General features: G+C 39.7%; 1 protein-coding gene across 1 annotated transcript in view; it reads left to right on the top strand.

Annotated features, from left to right (window-relative positions):
- clasp1a (cytoplasmic linker associated protein 1a) overlaps positions 1-25189 on the top strand; it is a 328274-nt gene that overhangs the window by 284714 nt on the left and 18371 nt on the right. Inside the window, exons 32-34 of the mRNA XM_060827050.1 lie at positions 9094-9244; positions 15598-15844; positions 23862-24052. Of these exons, the coding sequence (XP_060683033.1) occupies positions 9094-9244; positions 15598-15844; positions 23862-24052 (589 nt within the window). The remainder of the gene's footprint in view (positions 1-9093; positions 9245-15597; positions 15845-23861; positions 24053-25189) is intronic.

Genomic DNA, 25189 nt, shown 5'->3' with positions numbered 1-25189 from the left:
TTCCCACCTCGGGCAACAAGTGTGGCGTTTGCACGTTCTCCTCGTGTCTGCGTGGGTTTCCTCCGGGTGCTCCGGTTTCCTCCCACAGTCCAAAGATGTACAAGAAGGATGGATTGCTCATGAATTGAAAGGGAACTAATATACTGGCAGGGCAATTTGCTGGAGCTGCTCGGGAGGATTTAAACTAATAGGAGGGGGTGGTGGGGAGATCGGACCCAGGGCAATAATGAGGAAAGGAATCAATCTGATACTGGAGAACACTTGGGAAAGGGAGTGAGTCAAACAGTCAAGGCAGGAAGGAACAAAGCTGAGAACAAGGTAAGACTGACAAATTAAACTGCATTTAATTCAAAGCAAGAGATCGAACAGGGAAGGCAGATGAACTCAGGGCATGGTTAGGTACATGGGACTGGGATACATAGCAATTACAGAAACGTGGCTCAGGGATGGACAGATCTGGCAGCTTAATGTTCCAGAATACAAACACTACAGGAAGGAGAGAAAGGGGAGCAAGAGAGGAGGGGGAATGGTGTTTTTGACAAGAGAGAGCATGGTAGGGAATTTTAACTTTCCAGGCATAGACTGGGGCTGCCATAGAGTCAAGGATTTAGATGGAGAGGAATTTGCTGAGTGTGTACAAGAAATTTTTATGATTCAGTGTGTGGATGCACCTACTAGAGAAAGTGCAAAGCTTGACCTCCTCTTGGGATGTAAGGTAGGGCAGGGGACTGAGGTGTCAGTGGGGGCCAGCGACCATAATTCTATTAGATATAACATAGTGATGGAAAAAGATAGACCAAATCTAAAAGTTGAAGTTCTAAATTGAAGAAAGGCTAATTTTTACAGTATTAGGCAAGAACTTTCAAAAGCTGATTGGGGGCAGATGTTCGCGGGAAAAGGGGTGACTGGAAAAGCCTTCAAAGGTGAGCTAATGAGAGTCTAGAGATAGTATATTCCTGTTAGGGTGAAAGGAAAGGCTGGTAAGTATAGGGAATGCTGGGTGACGAGAGAAATTGAGGTTTTGGTTAAGAAAAAGAAGGAAGCACGTGACAAGTATAGACAGGAGAGATCAAGTGAATCCTTAGAGTATAAAGGTAGTAGGAATATACTTAAGAGGGAAATCAGGAGGGCAAAAAGGGGACATGAGATAGCTTTTGCAAGTACAATTATGGAGAATCCAAATGGTTTTATAAATACATTAAAGGCAAAAGAGTAACTCGGGAGAGAATAGCAAGGCAACCCAAGTATGGAGCCGCAGGAGATAGGGGAGATACTAAACGAGTTTTTTGTATCAATGTGACTGTGAAGAATGACATGGGAGGTATCAAATGTGGGGAAATAGATGGTGACGTCTTAAAAAATGTCCAGATTACAGAGTAGGAAGTGCTGGATGTCTTGAAATACATAAAAGTGGATAATAGTACCAGTAGGCACTAAATCCACCAATTAGACAGACTGTTCAATGCCCTGGTTCATCATGGAAGGATGAACTGAATAATTAAATCCATTAATCGATTATCATTTGGGATCAAACTCTTGGTATTCGTAATTAAGGATACAACTGTTAAATGTTTTTTGAAATGAGAGTTATTCAGGTGTAGTCAACAGTGATATGTTAAAAATGTCATATTTGACACATTTATAAATGTTGAAAAAATAATCATGAATGGACAGAGGAACTAAAGTAGATGTATCTGCATTTGTCAAAAGATGTCCGGAAAGATCTGTCTTCAGGTGTTTAGTGATCTTCAACCATTCAGTTTCAAGTCAAATGTTGCAGTGTGTATACAGAAGGTTGGTTGACTGGCAATAAGTAAAGTTATGATAAATAGGTGTGTCTCAGACTGGAGAGTGTTATATTCCAGGAGTCAGTGAAGAGTCAACATTTGTTGATTTATGAATAAATAATTTAGCATTGCTCAGTATAAAGAAGTAGGAGTTGACAGCTGGAAAGGCACTTTCGTAAAACCAGAACACAGCAGTCAATGGAAACTTATTAAAATCAACACAAAGCATTGTTATCTGGGGTGATGTTCCACGCCAAGTCATCCTTTCTGTTGAGATTCTAAGGGTCTATTTGGCTAACAGTGATACAGGATGAACCATCAGTGATTCTTCATGAGAAGAAGCATTTGTCTTAACAAATTGTAGTATATTCCATGATAGCAATAGGTGCAGGTTACACTGGCTAGTTCAATTTCATCACCATCTGGGGACAGTAATGTCACATCTGTCTCCACTGAGATCTCAAATACCTTTCGTATGCCCCACCTAAGACTGATGTTCCAAAGATTATTCTTCAACAAGGCCAGATTCCTACGGTTTCATTTTAAACCCACCCAGCTGTCTGACAACATACGATCACAGTTGGTCCACTGAATGAATGACCTCACTGTACCATTCCTGAGGAGGTTCCTGATCCATACTAGTTGCCCTTGGGCCAAATGTGCTGTTTCCCTAAGACTGTTTCACCTTATAATTTTGTGTGGACTCCCCATCTTTTATAGAATCGAGATAGTGAGATTTGAGTCTTTTTCATTTTATCCCCATTGGTAATTCTGGTAAGCCACACTCCTTGGATATGCTAGCTAGTTGGCTGGTTTGCAATATAGAGTGATGCCAACAGCATAGGTTCAGTTCCTACACAAGTTGTTTAGGTATTATGAAGAACTTCATTCTCAACCTTTCCCTTGGCTGAGGGATGCTGACCATCAACAGTCGGCTCTGCCTAATGAGGGAGCAGTGCTATGGTCTGGTCGGACTATAACGATTTTACCTTTATAAAAGTCAGTGATTTGGCTATCAGGGCCTTGTGCTCAGTTTCTCCTTTTGACAGAGTTTATCTCAGCAAGTTGGATATTTGTTCAGAACCAGATATGGCTGCAAACTGGCTGAGACAGTCGTGAGTAAACTGTGATGTATTAGCTGATACATAACCACAACAGGGATGCAATGCGTAATGAATATTTCCTGCAAGACCTGACAACAACTACTATGATGTGATAACATTTCACCTCTACCCATGACAAGAAAAGCCTAATTCAGACCATCCACCAAATGTAAATAGATCTGTTCCCTCCTGTTCACATGAACTGGTGGGAAAATAGTGGGGATCATTGCCTTTTTCTATTCTGGCCGGTAAATTGTGCAAGCTCCACAGACAGTATGAGATTCTCAGTTTCCTTTGAGATTCCTGGCCTCATGTAACCATTAAAAATCCATCTATTTCACTCATAATTTCAGAGAAGAAACTTAGCTCACCTTGCCTGGTCTGACCTTCATATGACATTAGGTAGTAATGCGATTGACTCACACTACGTCCTTGTGTCAGACAATTAGGTAGGTTTAAGTCATTTGGGACCTCCCCTTTTAGACCTAAGTTATTATATACCTGATTAAATGTGTTCAACTTTAAGTAATCTCTATAGTGTTTTATCCCTTTGCATCTGGCCTGAGTCTAACATTAACCCTTGGCTCAGTAAGGTGATACAGTTCACTATATATCCATCCCTTTTGAGGGCACTGCTCTATACAGCCAACCTCGTCTGAGAACTTAACAGGACTACAGTGAACTCAATGAAACTAAAGAAAATTTTCTTTATTGCTCTCTCTCTCTGTACGAATGTATACAAAACTCATTAAATTTAACCTAAGCCTCAAAAACACTTTTAAAATAAATCAGTATAAATATAGCAATGCTTGCAGGCTAATGATTAACTTCAGACGTGCAGCAAATCCATTGGTTATGAATTCACAACCCAGACTTAGAATAAAAAATATTGGAATATATATGCTATATAACATAGATATCAATATCTCACAGTTTACAAGTAATGCCTTTGTAGAATGTCCATATCATGCAAAATGAACTGTTTCCTTTAACTCTATCTTTTCCAGCTTGGTCCTTTGCTGTGTTGATTTAAAGTTAATCCACTTTCCAAACAGGAATTTTTAACTTTACTTTCAATCCCTGAAATGGCCACTTTTTATCCAAAGCTTGAATTGGAACTATCCCTGGCAGTCACAAAATCCTTAGAAAGGAAGGACTGATGAGTGTGACTACTGTTTTTATTTAAGATATTACACTGCTTCTGCTGTGCATCTTACTAGGTCTGAATTTAATGTTTTCGTCTGGAATGCTGTTTCTGCCTTTTTCCTTGCATGAGTACCACTAATTGTTCAAGTCTTTGCAGCTAACTGGCTTTTTTGTTAATGCAATGTGGACGTCATGGTGAGACCAGTATTTACTAACCATCCTAGTCACCATGGCGAAGTTGGTGCTGCAAGCTATCTTCTTGAACCATTGCAGTTCTTGGGAGCATCCAAGTATCATTAGGGGTGGAGTTCCAAGTTGTTTTACCCAGCAACAGTGGAAGAATGATTTTATAATTCCAAGTGAGGATAGTGTGTTGCCTGGAGGGGAACTTGCAGTTGATGGTGTTTCCTTGCAATTGCTATCCTTGTCCTACTAAGTGCTGGATATTGCAGGTTTGGAAGGTGCTATCAGAAAACATTGATTTGCTGCAGTGCATCTTGCACTGTTGCCATTGTGTATTTCTAGAAAATGGAGTGAATATTGAAGATAGTAGCTGGGGTCTTGTTCTCTTTTGGATGATGTTGAACTTTGAGTGTTGTTGGTGCTGCATTCATTCAAACAATTGGAGAGTGTTCCACCACACTGCTGACTTGTGTCTTATAGAAAACCCACACTAGGAAACAAATAATAAGTTGCAAGACCACCGAATGCTATCATTTAACATGCTTTTGTATCTTTGGAGTTTACTGAGATATTCACTGATGGTAATGCCACTGGAAGTCAAGAAGCAAAGGTTAATTGTTGAAGGTGGTCATTCACTGATGTTGTGTGACTCCAGTGTTACTTGCAACCTTCCAGACCAAGCCTGGAGATATTGTCCAGATCTTGCTGCATACAAACATGCATTTCTTCAGTAATTGGAGAGCTGTGAATGATGCTAAATATTATTCAATCATTAGTGGCCAACCTCATTTCTGACCTTATGATTGAAGGAAGGCCATTGGTGAGGCAGCTGTATATGATATGGTCTAGTACACTATCTTGAGGAACTCTTCCATGTGGGTTGAGCTGATTGACCTTCCAAAACCATAACCATTTTCCTTTGTGCTAAGTACAACCCTAACCAGTGGAAAGTTGGCCTCCTCATTTCCACTGGCTCAACTTTCAATGTGGCTACTTTGTGTGTACTCCATGAAATGCAATCTTAACATCAAGGACAGTCAATCTTACCTCACATTGGAGTTCTACTTGTGTCCATGTTTGGACCAAGGCTGTAATGAGATCAGGAGCTGAGTGGCCCTGGAAGAACACAAACTGAGTGTGAGTAAGCAGGTTATTCTTTGCAACTGTTGTTTGATGACAGAGTTGATTACCCCTTACATCATTTGTTGCTGATAAAGAGTAGACTGATTGGGCAGTACTTGGCTGGGTTTGACTTCACCTGATTTTGAGCACAGGACATAACTGGGCAATGTTTCATATTGATGCGTAGATGCCAGTGTTGTAATGGCACTGGAGCAGCTTGGATAGGGTGTGGTCAAGTTAGATAATGCTGGGCACCTCAGTAGTTAGATAAGATGGATCATTCACTCCACATTGAAATTATCCGAACACAGTAAAGTATTTAATGTGTCAAATTCACTTTTTGTCTTAAATTTATTTCTCCGAGGTTGAATAAATTTTTCCACCATTTTATTTTTACTTAAGCATATTTAGCAGCGTGGAAACAGGCCCTTTGGCCCAACAAGTCCACACCGACCCTCCGATGAGCAATCACCCAGACCCATTCCTCTACATTTACCCCTTCAGCTAACACTACGGGCAATTTAGCATGGCCAATTCACCAAACCTGCACATTTTTGTGTCTGTGGGAGGAAACCGGAGCACCCGGAGGAAACCCACGCAGACAGTTGCGTGAGGTGGGAATTGAACTCGGGTCTCTGGTGCTGTGAGGCAGCAGTGCTAACCACTGTGCCACCGTGCCGCCCATCATTGATCACTATGTTGGTGTTTGCAGAATTAACCACTCCCAGGTTGGAGTAGAGTGCTTTTCTCCTTTCTACGTTGCGTCTAAAAGTGCATTTCTTTAACATAGCAAAGAATTAACTATTAGTGAATCTTAAAGAACAGGCAATTCCTAACAAGATTTAGTTTATTGCATGATAGGAGTAGGTATAAGTTACATTGGCTAGATGGCCGGAATAACAATCTGTCTGCATTACAATCACATCTGGATTTTTTTTTAAAAAATCCAATATTATGTAATAACTTTGGATGGAACTTAATGCAGAATCCAAGATTACCATTTCAGAACCATTACCATACACCAACATATTCCTATAGCAAATAATTGACAAAAATTGGATCACTTCGCTCTGTGCCAAAAATGCCTACAGTCCTGATGAAGGGTTATGCATGAAACGTTGACTCTTTTCTCTTCAGATGCTGCCTGTCCTATTCCGCTTTCCCAGTGCCACACTTCATCGACTCTGACTTCTCCAGCATTTGCAGATTTCACTATCTCCTGTGGTTCTGCTTTGTTTAACAGCTTTTTGACAAATGTTTCTATTTCTTGTGGATATCTTGTAGTGCAATATTTTGCAGAATACCAAAGTACTGTTTTGAGAAAAGGCATACCTTTACTAATTATCTCATTTTTGCATTGACAGTATGTCATAGTTTGTGGATTATGCAGTTAAACTAATCAGTAACCACAATCCAGAGGTGGTTCTGAGGTCTAGAATATGGGCATTGTGATGTGTCCCACGAAGCACTAAGAAACTTTAGTTTTAATTTTGGGTAGTCTTTTTAGACTTATGAAGACTTTGGCATAAGATGGCTGTACAGAGTGCTGGTCCTGTGAAAGGAATATAGATTCAGTGAATTAGAGTACTTGTGGGGCATAGAACTCAAAAGTCTTTTTTAAAAAAAATTTAGCTGTATTTGAGATATTTTGTAGAAGTCAATCATTCAGTTAAAGCATTCACTAAAAATTGTCAAACTTAGTACAGACTGGAAGGATGATTTACATCAATGACTGCAGGTGTGTAAACAAATAGATAGTTAGTTTCTTGAAATATTGAAGGGCACGATGTGCAGTAATAGGATGAACTAGTAGGGGAAATATTGTGTGGTGAACCTCAGACCTTGGCTGAGGCAACTAAGATCTTGACCAAAGATTAAAGATATGAAAATAAACTTGACAAAGTACTTTTATACTCTCTTGCCTTTGTTTTGTATAAATGTAGAATTTTCGCCTTTATATTCGAAGCATAATTTGGAATTATTTGTTTCACTCAAATATGGTCAATATTTTTGATCGGTTCCTCAGGTTTGTGGATGTCCATGGGACACTGAACCAAATCTGAGAAACAAGTGGATATGGCAGTGGAATATTATTTAGTATTCCAAACAGATAAAATCCGGTGAACTGAAGTCTTCATTCAGCCCACTTTGTGTTTTGACTGAGTGTACTTTCAAGGATGCAATTAGTTAAACAGTCAAACTAAAGGGCAGTGATGCCTGGGGTTTATTGAAGTTTGTTGAGTGCGCCTGAGCCTTTGAAAGAGCGAGATTAGAGTTCTGGTCTCCACAGCAGTGTACATTTGAATCCCACCACCGTCAGCTGATTTTCCTTCCTGATATTTCAACAGATCACTTTCAGTGGACAACTGGCAGCTGAAATACAAGATGGAGCAGTGTATAACATTTCATTTTCCAAATTTGTGGGCCAAGGGGAAGAATCAAGGGAGTGGCACAAATTAAGTTGCCTTTTCAGAAAGACGTGGGTTTTTTTTTCCCACAGTCCAAAGGTTAGCTGAATTGGCCATGCTAAATTGCCCATAGTGTTCGGTATATTAGTCAGAGGGAAATGAGTCTGGGTGGGTTACTCTTCAGAAGGTCAGTGTGGACGTGTCGGGCCGAGGGGCCTGTTCTTATCTAATCTAATTGTCTGTTTCTGCCATCTGAGTTGGAAAATTCTGCCACGCAACACTGCATTCATGAAGGTAGAAAGTTGGCTGACATACACTAAAATATGCAGAAATGCTGGTTTGTGTTGGTAAATATATTTTATCAAAAATAATCTAGGTCCCTTCTTCCTTACTATCATGAGGTGATATTGTAAAAATTATTCTATACTAAAATCCAGTTCAGCAAGTGGAATAAAAGCTTGCAAAGCCTCACCTAAAATTTTCCTAATTGAAGGTCTGAAATATTTGTGTTGTGCAGTCTCTTGTCACCCTTGTATGTTTGTATGGTATTAGCTAGAGTAAATCAACACTGCTGCTGCTTGCTTGGATGAGGTGTTCTCTGTTTGCTATTCTGCTTCTATTAATGTTCTGAAATTTTTCTTCCGTAAAGCATGAACAAGCCACTCGGAATATGGTTTTCTTTCTCTTTTTTGCCTTTCTCGTTCTTTCTCTTTCTCTGACCACACTGTGACTGCAGTCGATACTGGGGTTGGAGTGCAGATGGGCTGTCAAAGCATCCCCCCACCCCTTCTCAGCCTCACTCCATCCCCACAGTTCCTACCCACAAGACCTTCCGGCGTTCTTACTCGCCCAGGTAACGAAGCCCCATCCACATCTATTCAAAATGCCTTGTCTCATCAGGCGACTCTTATTTTGGGCTTTAGCATGGTTTGTCATGATGTTTTGAGTGGCTATAACATTTGTTTGCTTTAATTCATTGCCAATTTTGTATTAATTTTCATCCTTCTTTCAAATAATAACATTGTACTTATTTATAAATGTGAACCATCACAATTTTGAATGAATCATCACAGCTGAACGTTTTTAGTAGCAGTGGGATGATTGATCAGCAGGGAGCCATAAATTTAGCATAATTGAATAATTATTGCCTATTCTGAATAATTGAATGCAATATTAAATGCTGGCACAAGCGCAGTGGGCTGAATAGGCCCTTTCTGTGTTATATCATTCAATGACAGTGTTACTATGTTTTGAAGTATTTCAGTCGTATTTTCTAAATGTATTATCTGCTTTAGATTTGGTAGGGATTATAAACTGATTACTCACTGGCTGTTTTATCTATAGCATGTTGGATTATGACACAGAAAACCTTAACTCCGATGAAATTTATAGTTCTCTTCGTGGGGTCACACAAGCCATCCAGAACTTCAGTTTCCGCAGTCAAGAGGATTTAAATGAACCAATTAAACGCGATGGAAAGAAAGACTGTGATAGTGTAAGTATCCTCCTCCTAACGCAACACAAACCCCTCTCTTGATTATCCATGCAGTTGCCTTGATGAGGGAACCAAGGACATCATAATGATTCTCGCTATATATTTTTGCCACAGCACAGTAACACTTAGCTCAATATCTTATAACCTTGGGAAGACTAGAATTTCAGTATCCATAATCAACTCAATGTCCCCTTGACTTACTGTGAAGTATTTTGGTAAAAAACAGATAGTGGTCCCTTTTAATATAACTTTCCTTTCATTATTGCTTGTCTTGTCCTATTAACAAAGTGTGTCTTCCTGTTCTGTGAGACGATTAATAGAACAATTTTTGTCAAAGCTTTCATTAGCCAGGAGGAGCTAAGATCAATTCAATCAGAACAAACCTGAGACTTCCAATTTTACAGCTTCCTAAAACACACACAATGTATTGTAGAGATCTGTATAATGATACATAATTTCTGTTAAAGCATATTTGCATACGCAATTTAGTCGCACTTCATATTTCCTTGGTGGAACGCTAGTGAATTTCCAACTGTGTCAGTGCTCTTGCACCTGCTGTCCTCATCCCACCTAGAAGTTGATGGGCAGCAGTTGCATATGTTTGCCATCACCTTCAAATTCCCCTCCAACCCACACATCATCCTGACTTGAAATTAGTTGCTTTGTTATCAGACTGCAGGTCACCACGCTGGAATTTCCATCCTAACAGCACTGAATGTACCTTTACCTTGAGGACTGTAGTTGTTCAAGAAAGCAGCGCATCCACATTCTCAAGGGATTTAGTCTTGCTTGCAATGTCCATATGTAATGGACAGATACAAGTAAACTAAGGTTTTTTCAATTTTCTGTCTCAATGGGGTCTTTGTTTCAATGAAATGACAATTTAATATATCAAATTAAATTGAACTAAGTCGAATTGGGAAATGTCGGAAGGTTGAAATGGGAACTTTTGTTTTTCCAAATTCAACTCTGTGAAGAGACAGTCATACAAAGGTTTGTGTTAACCAAGTGGCACATCCCACTTTTGAGCACTTGGTCCACAGTCTTGAATGATATGACAGTCTAAATGTTCAGCCATGTATTTCTGAAAGATTGTGAGGTTTCCTGCCTCGACTACTCTCCCAGGCAGTGCAATTGAAGTTCCCAGTTCCTGCTGAGTAAAAATATTTTTCTCAAATTCTCTCTGCCCATGTTCCTCGTAATCTTATACACTTTTATCAAGAACCCCTCAGCCTTAGAGTCATAGGGACATACAGCATGAAAACAGACCCTTCGGTACAACTCATCCATGCTGACCAGGTATCCTAAATAGACATAGTCCCATTTACGAGCATTTGACCCATAGCCTTCTAAACCCATCCAGATGCCTTTAAATGGTGTAACTGTAATGGCCTCCATCCACTTCCACTGGAAGCTCACTCCATACATGCACCTCTCTGTGTGTAAAAGTTGTCTCTTAGGCCCCTTTAAATCTTTCCCCTCTCACCTTAATCTAATGTTGTATAGTTCTGGACTCCCTCACACTGGGGAAATAACTTTGTGCATTTGGGAGAAAGTGAGGACTACAGATGCTGGAGGTCAGAGTTGAGAGTGTGGTGCTGATCAGGCAGCATCCGAGGAGCTGGAGAATCAACATTTCAAGCTTAAGCCCTTCATCAGGAGTCTACTCTCGACCTTGTGTGTTTACCACTCATGATCTTATAAACCTCTGTAAGGTCACCCGTCAGCTTCCAACACTCCAGGGAAAATAGCCTCAGCATATTCAGCCTCTCACTATAGCTCAAACCCTCTAACACTGGTAAAATATTTTCTGAACCCTTTCAAGTCTTTCAACATTCTTCCTGTAGCAGAGAGAACAGAACTGCATGCAGTATTCCAAAAGTGGCTGAAGCAATGTTCTATACAGCCGCAATGTGCCCTCCCAACTCCTATGCTCAATGCTCTGACCAATAAAGGAAAGCATACCAAATACTGCCTTCACTATCCTATCCATCTACGACTCCACTTTCAAGGAACTATGAACCTGCACTCCAAGGTCTCTTTATTCAGCAACCTTTCCCAGGACCTTACCATTAAATGTAAATGTCCTGCCCTGATTTGCTTTACCAAAATGCAGCATCTTATATTTATCTAAATTACACTCTGTCAGTCCTTGCCCATTGGACCATGTGATCAAGATCCCATTGTATTCTGAGGTAACCACCTTTGCTGTCCATGACACCTCCAATTTTGGTAACATCTGCACACTTAGTAACCGTACCTCCACATTCACATCCAAATCACTGATGTGAATGACAGAGTAGTGAACCCAGCACCAAACCTTGTGGCACACTGCTGGTCACAGGCCTCCAGTCCAAAAAGCAATTCTCCGTAACTACTCTCTGTCTTCCACCTTTGAGCCACTTCTGTATCCAAATGTCTAGTTCTCCCTGTATTCCATGTGCTCTAAATTTGCTAACCAATCTATCATGAGGAACCTTATCAAGCTGAAGTCCATATGGATTGCGTCCACCATTTTGCCCTCATCAATCCTTTTTGTTACTTCTTCAAAAAACTCAATGAATTTATTGAGACATGACTTCCTTTGCACATAGCCATGATGACTATTACTTATCAGCCTTTACCTTTTCAATTATATTTAAATCCTGTCCTTCAGGATTCATTTGATTAATTTGCACACGCTGTTGTTAGGCTCACTGGTCTATATTTCCCTGGCTTTTTCTTACCACCTTTCTTAAGTAGTGGCACCAAATTAGCCAACCTCCTGTCTTTGGGTGCCTCACCTGTGGTTATCGATGATGCAAATATAAAGAACAAGGGGCTCAGCAATTGCTTCCCACAAAGTTCTATGATGCACCTGATCAGGTCCTGGGGATTTGCATTTTAAGCCATCCAGCAACACCACCTCTGTAATATGGATATTTTTCAGGTTGTTGCTATTCATTTATTTCCCCATGTTCTATATCTTCCATATCCTTCTCCGCAATAAACACTGATACAAAATACTCATTTAGTATCTCCCCCATCTCCTGCAATTCCAAACTAGGAGACCATACTGATCTTTAAGGGGCCCTGTTCTCTCCCTAGTTACCCTTTAGTCCTTGATGTATTTGTAGAGTCCCTTTGGATTCCGCATAACTCTGTTTGCCAAAGCTATCTCATGAACCTTTTTTGCTCTCCTGATTTACCTCTGAAGTAAACGCCAACTCATACACTTATAGAGATTCACTTGATCCCTTCTGTCTATGCCAGACATGTGCTTCCTTCTTTTTCTTGACCAAAACCTCAATTTCACTTGGCATCCAGCATTCCCTATACCTACCAGCCTTGCCCTTCACCGTAACAGGAACAAACTGTCTTGGGACACTCGTTACCTCATTTTTGAAGGCTTCCAATTTTCCAGTTGTCTGCTTACCTGCAAACATCCGCTCCTAATCAACTCGTGAAAGTTCCTGCCTAATGCAAGAACTAACTACCTAATTGACTTTTCTCCAATTTAGAACTTTAAATTTTAGAGCTGGTCTATCCTTTTTCATCACTGTTTCAAAACTAGTAGAATTATGGTCACTGCCCCCAAAGTGCTCCCCCACTGACACATCAGTCAGCTGCCCTGTCTTTTTTTCCCAAAAGTAGGGACATCCACACACTGAATCAGAAAATTTTCTTGAGTGGAGTATACATAAGAGAGAAATCAGGAGGGCAACTTAACAAAAACAACCCAAGTATATTCAGCCTTTCTTCATTTCTTTAATGCTGCATCCCAGGCAATTTCCTGGTGAATCTTCTCTGCATCCTCTCCAGTGTAGTCAGATAGTGCGGTGACCAGAACTGCACACACCACTCCAACTGAGGCCTAACCAAAGTTTTCTGTACAGCTGAAAATGTGTTGCTGGAAAAGCGCAGCAGGTCAGGCAACATCCAAGGAACAGGAGATTTGACGTTTCGGGCATAAGCCCTTCTTCAGCCTTTTCTGTACAGCTCCAAAATAACTTGCATGCTCTTAAACCTATGCTATGACTGCTAAGTGCAGACCTTCCATATGCTTTCTAACTGCCACATCAACCTGTCCTGCAGTCTTCAGCCATCTGTGGACAAGTAGTCCAAGATCACTCAGTTTCTAGTGTCTTGCCATTTGAGTTCCCTCTTGTCTTGTTACTTCCAAAGTGCATCACCTCACAGATCAGTGTGAAATTCCATCTACCACTGATCTGCCTATCTGAACAACACATTTATATCTTCCTGTAACCTAACACTTTCTCCTTCACTACTAACCTACCAGCCAGTCTTCATATCATCTGCAAACTTACTCCTCTCTCTTACCAATAGCACACCACTGAACATTCTCATCTACATAGTTTATGTTCCTGATGAAGGGCTTATGCTCGAAACGTCGAATTCTCTATTCCTGAGATGCTGCCTGGCCTGCTGTGCTTTGACCAGCAACACATTTGCAGCTGTATATCATGGACAATAAGGGACCCAGCACTGATCGCTGTGGTATACCAATAGACGCTGGATCTAATCACATAAACAGCCATCTGCCACTAATCTCTGTCTCCTACCATTAAGACATAGATCACAGTCATACAGCAAGGAAACAGACCCTTTGGTCCAACTCATCTGCTCCGACCAGACATCCCAATCTGACCACTCCCATTTGCTAGCATTTGGTTCAAATCACTCTAAACTCTTCCTATTCATCTACTCATCCAGATGCCTTTTAAATGCTGTAATTTTATCATCCACCACCACTTCCTTTGGCAGCTTGTTTCTTTTATGCACCACCCTTTATATTAAAAGGTTACCCCTCAGCTTCTTTTTAAATCTTTTCCCCCCTCACCTTAAACCTATGCCCTTAAGTTTTTTGAAAAAGACCTTGGTTATTCACTCTTTCTCTGTCTCTCATGATTTTATAAATTTCTAAAAGACAATTTTGATTCCACTTGTGAGTGTCACCTGAATCACGTACTTTTACCTTTATCAGCTTCCCATGTGGGACCTTGTCAAAGGCTTTGTTGAATTCATATAAATGCATAACCCTCATCTACACACCTGATCACCACTTTAAAGTTGAATTAAATTTGTTAGGCATGACCTCTTTCTGACAAAACTATACTGACTATCCCCAATCAAAACACGCCTCTCTCAACAATGATTAATTTCCTCCTTTCCTCTTTTCTCCAATACTTCCCCAGCCACTGATAATGGACTCGCTGGTGTGGTAATTCCCTGGTTTTCTCTATCACCCTTTTTAACAAGTGGAACCACAATAACTAACCTTCAGTCCTCTGGCACCTCCCCTGTGACCAGAGTGGAATTAATAATTTGATCACAGTCCCTGTAATTTCCACTTTTGCCTACCTCAACAGCCTGGGATGCAGGCTGATCCATCCAATTTTAAACTCATCAAAACTTCCAACTGCTCCGCATTCTCGATGTCAATCTGTGCAAGAATCTCATAATCCTTTTTTCCCCAGTTCCCTGCATCCTTCTAGTTGACAGTGAAGACAGATGTGAAGTACTTGTTTAACCAGCATCTGCTGGTTCCATGCCCAGATTGCAACTTGGTTCTTAAGAGGCTTTCTCTAGTTACTCTTGTCTCCTTAATGTAGTTATGGAATATCTTGGGCTGCTCCCTAATCTTACATACCAGTATTTTTTTTTACATGCTCTTTCTTTGGTCTTCTAATTGCTTTAAGTTCCCCATTGCACTTTCTCTTCTCTACTCCACTAGGGCCTTTGTTAATTTGCTCTTTTTGTAAATGCTGAAAGCCTTCCTTTTCCTTCTTATCTGGTCCTGCACACACATATACATCTTGGGCTGTCTGAGCTTGGTGGTCCTACATTTCTGTAGATTTTCCCAGAAGTATCTGTTTCCAACTTATTTTGGCCAGATCTTGCTTTATTTTAATATGATCTGCCTCCTCCAATTCACAACTGCTTTTTGCAGACCATATTTTTCATTTTCACATTTAACAAATCTTGCATTTAAAACATTTGGTGTTGTGGTCATTGTGAATGTCAATGTATGATATCATCTTAACACTATTAATACAACGTAAACATGGACAATTCATTGCATTATGTTCCTCTGTTGCCCACTGAGTATTTGGGTCCCTTTTAATATATTCCCAGCAATATCACTGATCCCTTTCTATCCTTAATCTCTCCCAATGAAGCCTCATTTGAAGACCCTCCAAAGAAGCTATCCTTTCTTATCGCAATAACTAACTCCATAATTAATTTGTGTGAGCTAACCTGGTTATCATGCTACTCTTTGATAACTGTATTTTTATATAATGTTCAATTACGCTTTGAATATTTAAAATGATTTGTATATCATTTTGTTAAAGGTATCAAGGGATGGAGGAATTGCATCGCCATCCTCTGACATCCGTGGAGGTGGTGAACCTGTAGAAGGAGGAAGAACTGCACTTGACAACAAAACATCTTTACTTAACACTCCACCACCCCGGTCTTTCTCTGGACCTCGCACTAGAGAATACAATCCATATAACTATTCAGATACAATCAATGTGTTTGACAAGACAGCACTCAAAGAAGCTATGTTTGATGATGATATGGAACAATTCCGTGATGGTAAGACTCTTTTGTATGATGCACTTTAAATAGTTTGGCTTCAGATGGTATAAGATTTCTGAATTATGTTGCAGATCAGCAATTAATTTAGTGTTAATACAGTCACTTGATGTAAAAGAAATCAACTATTTGAAGGGAAGTTCAACTATTTGAGATGTAGGAGGCTTTCAAAGATAGGTTAACGGTAGTGCAGGATAGGCCTGTCCCGTTGAAGGCAAAGGATAGGAAGGGCAAGATTCGTGAATCGTGGATGACAGGAGAAATTGTACGACTAGCCTAGAGGAAAAGGGAAGCATACATAAGGTCTAGACAGCTAAGAACAGAACGGGTCCTGGAAGAATATCGGAAGAGTAGGACAATTCTTCAACGAGGAATCAAGCGGGTTAAAAGGGGTCATGAAGTAGCTTTAACGAGCAGACTTAAGGAGAATCCCAAAGCATTTTATTCTTATATAAGAAGCAAGCAGGTAACTAGAGAAAGGATTGGTCCACTAAAGGATAATGAAGGAAGGCTGTGTGCCAAACCTGAGCGAATGGGTGAGATTCTGAATGATTACTTAGCATCAGTGTTCACCTGAGGGGAGGAACATGATGAATGTTGAGATTAGAGAGATAGAAGTTTGATCAGTCTGGATCACGTTGACATAAGTAGGGAAGATGTGTTGGGTAGGCTAAAGGTTCTTAAGGTGGATAAATCCCCAGGACCGAATGAGATCTATCCCAGGTTGCTGAGGGAGGTGAGACAGGAAATAGCTGGGGCCCTGACAGATATCTTCGTGGTATCCTTAAATACAGGTGAGGTGCTGGAGGACTGGAGGGTTGCTCATGTTGTTCCCCCAATACAAGAAGGGTAGTAGGGATATTCTGGGTAATTACAGACCAGTGAGCCTGACGTCAGTGGTGGGAAAGTTGCTGAAGAAGGTTCTGAGGGATAGGATCTATTTATATTTAGAAAAGAATGGGCTTATCAGTGATAGGCAACATGGTCTTGTGCAGGGGAGATCATACCTTACCAATTTAGTAGAGTTCTTTGAGGAAGTGACAAAGTTAATAGATGAAGGAAAGGCTGTTGATGTCATATACATGGACTTTAGTAAAGCATATGATAAGGTTCCCTGTGGCAGACTATTGGAGAAAGTGAAGTCACATGGTGTGCAGGATGTTCTAGCTAGGTGGATAAACTGGTTAAGCAACAGGAGGCAGAGAGTAGTAGTTGAAAGGAGTTTCTTGAAATGGAGAAAGGTGACCAGTGGTGTTCCACAGGAGTCAGTATTGGGGCCACTGCTGTTTGTGATATACATAAGTGATCTGGAAGAGGGCACTGTTGGTATGATTGACAAGTTTGCAGATGACATGAAGATTGGTGAAGTAGCAGAAAGCATAAGGGACTGACCGAGAATACAGGAGAATATAGATAGACTGGAGAGTTGGGCGGAAAAGTGGCAGATGGTTTTCAATCCAGAAAAATTGAGATGATATATTTAGGCAAGACTAATTCTAGAGCAAATTATACAATGAACGGAAGAGCCTTGGGAAAAGTTGATGGGCAGAGAGATCTGGGAGTGCAGGTCCATTGTACCCTGAAGGTTGCTGCACAAGTGAATAGAATGGTCAAGAAGGCATATACTATGCTTGCCTTCATTGAACGGGGTATTGGGTATAAGAGCTGGCAAGTCATATTAAAATTGTACAAGACATTGGTTCGGCCACATTTAGAATACTGTGTACAGTTCTGATCGCCACATTACCAAAGGATGTGGACGCTTTGGAGAGGGTGCAGAGAAGGTTTACCAGGATGTTGCCTGGTATGGAAGGTGCTAGCTATGAAGAGAGGTTGAGTAGGTTAGGTTTATTTTCATTAGAAAAAGAAGATTGAGGGGGGACCTAATTGAGGTTTACAAAATCATGACTGGTATAGACAGGCTGGATAGAGACAAGCTTTTTCCCAGAGTGAAGGATTCAATAACGAGAGGTCACGTTTGCAAGGCGATAGGTGGAAAGTTTAAGGGGGAATACACACAGTAAGTACTTCACACAGAGGGTGGTGGGCGTCTGGAGCGTGTTGTCAGCAGAGGTGGTGGAGGCAGGCACGGTAGAATCATTTAAGGTGCGTCTGGACAAATGCATGAGTAGGTGGAGAGCAGAGGTGTAGAGATGCTTAGCAATTGCCCGACAGGTTTAGACAGTACATTTCGATCGGCTCAGGCTTGGAGGCATGAAGGGCCTGCTCCTGGGCTGTAAGTTTTCTTTGTTTTTCTTTGTTCTAATTCCCAAATCTGATAAAATCAGAGATCTGCAGATGCAGGAAATCTGTAATCTGCAGGAAGTGCTGGAGAAACTCAGCAGGTCTGACAGCATCAGTGCAGAGAAAGTAGAGTTAACATTGAGTCCAGTGACCCTTCTTCAGAACTTTTCTGAAGGGTCACTGGGCTCAAATCCAACTCTGTTTCTGTCTCTATAAATGCTCAGACCTGCTGAGTTTCTCCAGCAGTTTCTGTTTTTGTTCCTGTGAAACAGGAGAAGAAGTAGGCTCTTCAGCCCCTTCGGTCTGTTCCACCACTCACTAAGGTGATTGTTCATCTTTGTGTTTTGAATTCCACATTCTCATTTACCCTTGATAACCTTAGATTATTATTAAGCAATAGAATTTATGTCCATAATTAAAAATATTGTGTTTCCACCTCCTCCACTTTGAGGCAGAAAGTGTCAAAGTCACACAGCCTAGAAAACAGTTCTCCTCATTTCTGTCCGAAAACGGCATCTCCTTATTTTTAAACTTTACCCCCTCATCAGGATGCATCCTTTCCATGTCCACTTTCTCAAGATCTTTCAGGGTCTTATGTACTTTGATCAAGTCACTCCTTCAGTGGAAATAAACTCAGTCTATGTAGTCTCTCCTCATTAGATAACCTGTTCATTTCAGGTATTGCATTTATATTCTTCTTTAAACAAGGAGATCAAAACTGTATGTAATACTCCAGTTGTATTATCATGAATGTATAAATGTCGCTTAACATTCTTACTTTGTTCCATTCCCCTCGTATTAAAAGATATCATTTCATCAGCTTCCTGACGACTTTCAGTACTTGCATTCTGACTTTTTACTGAGGCGTGCAGAAGAAAACTTAAAAATGTGGCAAGGAAGGCATCTGACCAATGAATGTGTTGGATAGTATTCACAATAGAAAACGTTGTACACATTCAGTTGAATAAATAGGGTTGATAGATCTACAATCTATCTTCAAATCAGAATTTTGAAGTTTTTTTAAAATAATATTATGCTTTTTTTTTGTTCTTCTTGTCAAAGTGAACAACTTCGCATTTTCCCTCCTTATGCTCCATCTGCCATACATCTTCCTGTTCACAGAGCTTATTGATATCCTTCTGCAACCTCCATATGTCCTCTTAATAAATAGTAGCAGCAGCAAAGACCATTTAGCTCTTCCAGACCGCTCCGTCATTCAGTGAGATCACAGCTGATCACCTTCTTCACTCCAAATATCCTAAGCTGTCTGTACCCCATGATGGTTTTTAATGTATCAAAATCGATCAAAGTTGATCTTAAACATGGTCAAAGAATAATCCAGAGCTTTCTGGGACAGAGTTCCAAAGGTTCACCATCGTCCAAGTGAAAGAATATCTCATCTCAATTCTGAAATCACCTCCTTTTCTTCTAAGGAAAGGAAAGGATCAGTATATTTAACCTACATCCATTTGATCCTTCATTTTAGGATAACCTCTGTATTCAAGGTGAACTGCATGATGGCTCAGTGGTTAGCACTGCTCCCTTACAGCGCCTTGGACCTAGGTTTTGATTCTACCCTCAGGAGACTGCTTGTGTGGAGTTTGCAAACATTCTCCATGTCTGTGTAGGTTTCCTCTGGGTGCTCTAGTTTCCTCCCACGGTCCAAAGATGTGCAAGTTAGCTGGATTGACCATACTAAATTACCCATAATGTCCAGGGATGTGTAAAATAGGTGGATGATAATGTTAATTATAAATGGAATACAATGTCAATAAATATGAAGTCATCCATTTTGGTAGAAATAGCAGTAAATAAATACTATTACTTGAATGGTAAAAAAAAACAGCATGCTGCTCTGCAGAGGCACCTGTGTGTCCTTATGCATGCATCACACAAGTTTGATCTGCAGGTGCAATAGGTAGTTAAGGCGGCAAATGGAATTTTGCTCTTCATTGCGAAAGGAATTAAGTTCAAAAGCAGAGAGGTTATGTTGCAGCTGTATAGGGTGCTGGTGAGGCCACTTCCTGGCGTGCTGTGTGCCAATTTGGTCTCTTGATTTGATAAAGGATGTGCTGGCATGAGAGGGTCGCAGAGAAGGTTCACTAGGTTGATTCTGGAGTTGAGGGAGTTAACTTGAGGAGAAACTGATTAGACTGAGATTATCTTCATTGGAATTTAGAAGAATAATGGGAGATCTTATAGAAACATATAAAATGATGAAGGAAATAGATAAGATAGAAGTTGAGAGGATGTCTCCACCAGTGAGTGAAAGTAGGACAAAAGGACTTAGCTTCAAAATTATAGAGAGCAGATTTAGGATTGAATTGAGGAGGAACTTCTTCATCCAGCAGTAGTCCAGGAGTAGTCTGACCAAGTCCTCTATATAATTGCTGCATGATATCTTCACTGCTATACTAAACTTCTCTTGTAATAAAGGTCTACATACCAAATTCATTGTCCCTATCTGATGTGGCCTGCATGTGATTCCAGAACCATAACAATGTGGTTAAGTCTTAAATGCCCTGTGAAATGACCTTACAAGTTCAAAGACAGTTGGAGATAGAAAACAAATTTTGGTCTTGCCAGTAATGCCCATGTCCTGTGAAAATAAAATGCTAGGAATTCTGGTTATGTTTATTTCTTTATTAGAGATGTTCAATACATGAATAAATGTTGTAAAAAACTTAGTGCGACAGTGACTTTTTAGTGAGTGCAGTATGTGCTAATTAATGCTCTCTAATTACTTGCAACATTTCCTCGATCAGGTAATGATGCAATTAATTGTTTATTTAAGCCTCTTGCATGCTTAATTCCTTTTATAGTCTTCAAACAATATGCCCAAAGCCAAACTAGAGGTTACAATATTGTTTTCCCACAGAATAGTGGGTACATTACTCATGGCTGAACCTGTGTTGATCAAATCTTTGAAATATTTGATTTCAGAATACTGTTGGTGAAATTATGTATTGTTGGTTGATTAAATATGTGTAAAATGCAACAGTTCCTGAGTTCTGGCACCATGAAAATGTGCCAGGGAAGGTATCTTATCAATTACTGGGTTGGATGATATTTACTAGAGAACACGTTGTACATGATCTGTAGAACAAATAGGTTTGATGGATTCAATTATTTGATTCATGATTTCTTTATGTTCTTATTTGAAAAAGTACATGAAGTCTACACTCAGGTGACAACTGACTGAATAAGCTACAGTGGGAATCAGTGAATGGTTTGGAAAACCAGTGAAGTGTGTAGATAAGAAATCTTGATGAATCACTTCCCTGGGAGGAATCTTAAGATTGCATAGCGATGATTATAAGCAATTTTGCATTGAATGTTCTCAAACTGTGTAATTAAGAATAGTGCTAAAAACTGACAACTTGTTTTGGAGACATGGAATGAAATTTTATTTTAAGGATGCTGTAAGTGTTCCTGGGTACAGTTGTGGTTTGTAGTTAAAGCTGATTCTCAGGAACTGAAAATTACTAAAACAAATGCTGAATAGTCTTCATTGCAACTATCCCTTGATTCAAAAATAATATCCACTCAGAAATGAGAATTTCTGCAATATGTCTTCAAGCAACTTAACATGCCAATTGTCAACCTACAGATTGTTTGGACATGTGCTGCAAAGCACCCAATGATTCAAAGTGCTGGATTTGCTTTGTTTTAACATGTTCAATGAATGGCAAAATTTCAAGGTTTCTTTTAACATAAAGATAATAACTCAGAAAGATATGGTTCTCCAGGAGGAAGAGTGGAAGGCACTTCTTCTAATGCTTTCCCTGTTTGTGCTGTGGAAGATATCCTGCAGAGGACCAGTCAGTCACAGATGCTGCTGCCCAAAGGTGCAGGTGTACCATCAGTGGTGTTCATTGACATTTGTGCATCTGTCAGCTGTGTGCAGATTCTAGATCTGAGACTCTCCGGGTCACTGCCCCTCGGCCTCCAGTTGTCCATTGCCACTAAACTTAGCAAATGTTCGAAGCCTGACACTTTTTCAACATGAAGCTCTGTGGACAGTGTCACTATCTAATTCTGCTGACAAGTTAGTCTTCTCATTTCATTGATATATTAAATCATGATCACTCAGACCACCTTGTTCTCACAGCCTTCTTCCACCATACAGCCAGTGATAAAAGTTCTCCTTTATCTATTCTATTAGCGAGAACTCTTTTGCACGACATTTTGTCTGGCATCCCAACCAATCTTACTGCCAAGGGTAGTCCTACTTAGAGAAAAATCATGGTAATGTCACACAAGGGTTTATATGTGCTCAACAACCAAATTTAGCACAAGTGAAATTTGTACATTTACAAAAAATACATTTATATGCAAATATTATCTATCTTATGAAATATTAAATATATAGACAGCTTTTTTTAAATACGGGAGTGTGAAATGCATTTAAGCACATGAAATATGCTGATTATGAAGTGAAAGTACACTATCAAGAAATTGAATATTTTTCTTCAAGTACTTGAGAGACTGGGGAAGCAATGAGGAAATTGATTTGTCTACAGTAAACTAATTTTTTCTCAATATACAATAATCGGTGTGTTTATCATCGATAATAGTATGCTCCCTAATGCTGACATTAGGCTAAACACGTCTGTACTTCCCAAGTATTCTTAAGAAATTAAATCTTTTCCTCTTTTATTATAAATTGTACTGGCGGTTCACATTCCAAGTTGAGCTATTTCAAATAATCAGCTATTTTGAAGAATTATTGGAGACCCACTGATATTAATCAGACATGATGGAAATATTGATGTGATGGAGAAGCTTCGTATTGAGCATATTTCATGTGCTTAAATGCATTTCACATTCCCGTGTAAATGCTGTCTATATATTTAATATTTCATAAGGTAGATAATATCTGCACGTAAATGTGATTTTGTAAATGTACAAATTTCACTTATGCTAAATTTGGTTGTTGAACAATTTTTGGGATCAAAATTGGAATCTGACTTTTAAGTAATACAAGAAGTCTTTCATACAGAGATATTTAGGCCAAATGACCACCACCTGTTCATAATAATTCGTGATTTACTTTACCATGGTTTACTTAACGCAACTGTCACCAGCCGCTCTATTTCATCAGGATTATCATTCTGCTTGGCTTGTAGTCATTATTGGACAAACACGAAAACTGAAACCATGTTGCAAGCTCTGTTCACTAGCCTCTGATTCCATTCCCCTCCCTGCTCACTGAACATTAGCCATACTGTTTCTAAGCTGAGTTCTTTCTGACTCTAAACTGGAATATGGGGAATGAACAGGGGAGTGTGGTGCTTGGGTTGCTTTACCAAAGGCATGCTAGTTCAGATGGTCTCCTACGTTGTATCCATAATATCAGATTGCTTCATTTGTTAATTGCTTGCATATTTGTCAAATTTTAAATCTTTTTGGAAGGAGTGACTAGATTTTGCATTTATAATTTTTACTTGGCTATAATTCAGAGTGTTGGCACATCAAACTTGCTTTATCTTTGATAGGTTTACAATATTTTGCAAATTATGTTCATAACACATCTCAAGAAATATGTTGTAAAATAGTATGTAGTTATAACTCTCACAAGTAGCAAACCTTATGTTAGAAATTCTATCAGAAAACCTGTTCTCGACGTATGGCTGTATGTATCATGTCTTTAATGTCTGAATCGAGCAAGGTGTGTTTTAGTATTCATTCTCATAGGCTGCAGCCTTTTTGGCCAAATGTAATGGATGTCATTAAAGATCTTACGAATTTTTTTTTTCTCTTTTGCTGTCAGTTCCCATTGATCATTCAGATTTGGTTGCTGACCTTCTGAAAGAACTATCCAACCACAATGAGCGAGTTGAAGAACGGAAGGCAGCGCTACTGGAACTTCTAAAAATAACCAGGGAGGATACTCTAGGGGTGTGGGATGAGCACTTCAAGACTATTCTGCTTTTGCTTCTAGAAACCCTAGGTGACAAAGATGTAAGTAAATCTTCAGAGCTCAGAGGGTAGGAATTGTTTATTAACCCAAAGCACAACATGGTATTTTGCAACAATAAGTGTTGTTTATGTTGTTATAAAACAACTGCATTGCTTGCTCACTATTTCCAATTTAGCAGGATTAGACTCATTCAGGAACCTGCTGTATTTAATGTGGAATCACTGAAGTTTTCAGTAAAACATTTCTTCGGTTCATTGAAATTTACAAAATTCTTGTCCCATCTCAGAAGTAACCTGGTTCATCGTTGTCAGTTTAAAATAGAATTCAAACAAAAAAAAGGTTGCAAAAAAGTGAAATATTGTAGATGCTAGAAATTAAAAGTAGACAATGTTGGAATTTCTCAGGAAATCTGTGGAGAGAGAAAATATTCATGTTCTTAGTAATGACCTGTTATCAGCATTTGGAACAAATCTGTAATAACAGTGGGGCAAGGTGGTAGACAACTAGAAGCTCAGGATCAATTTAGAGTCATACAGTAAGGAGTCACACCCTTCGGTCCAACTTGGCAATACTGACCAAGTTTCTCAAACTAAACTAGTCCTGCTTGCCTTCGTTTGGCCTATATTCCTATTTCTATTCATTTCCTATTCATGTAGCTGTCCAAATGTCCTTTTAAGTGTTGTAACTGTATCTGTATCTATCACTTCCTTTGGCAATCATTCTACATACAAACCACCTTCTGTGTGAAAACGTTACTCATCATGTCCATTCTAAATCTTTCTCATCTCATCTTAAACCAAGGCCCACTCGTTTTGAATTCCCTTACCCTAAAAAGAGAGCTTTGCTGTTCACCTTATCTATATCCCTCATGATTTTATAAACCTCTATAAGGTCAGCGTTATGGACTGAATGGTGCTGTTTTGCAAAATGGCCACCCAGTCAGCATTTGTTCTCCCCAGTATAGAACTGACCACATCATGAGCAGCAATAATAGTATATTACGTTGAAAATGCGAATAAATTGCTGCCCTTCCTGGAGAGTATGTTTTGGGCCTTGGACTGAAAGAAGAAAGGAGGACACCTTCACTTGCATGAAAAGGGGAGAGGTTTGAGGAATAGACAAGGATATCATGGAGAGACTACAGGATGCTAAAAGAGGAGGGACGAAGATGTGTTAAT

Source organism: Hemiscyllium ocellatum, chromosome 7 (genome assembly GCF_020745735.1).
Source record: "Hemiscyllium ocellatum isolate sHemOce1 chromosome 7, sHemOce1.pat.X.cur, whole genome shotgun sequence".
Lineage (NCBI taxonomy): Eukaryota > Metazoa > Chordata > Chondrichthyes > Orectolobiformes > Hemiscylliidae > Hemiscyllium > Hemiscyllium ocellatum.
This window is presented reverse-complemented; position numbering and strand designations above follow the sequence as displayed.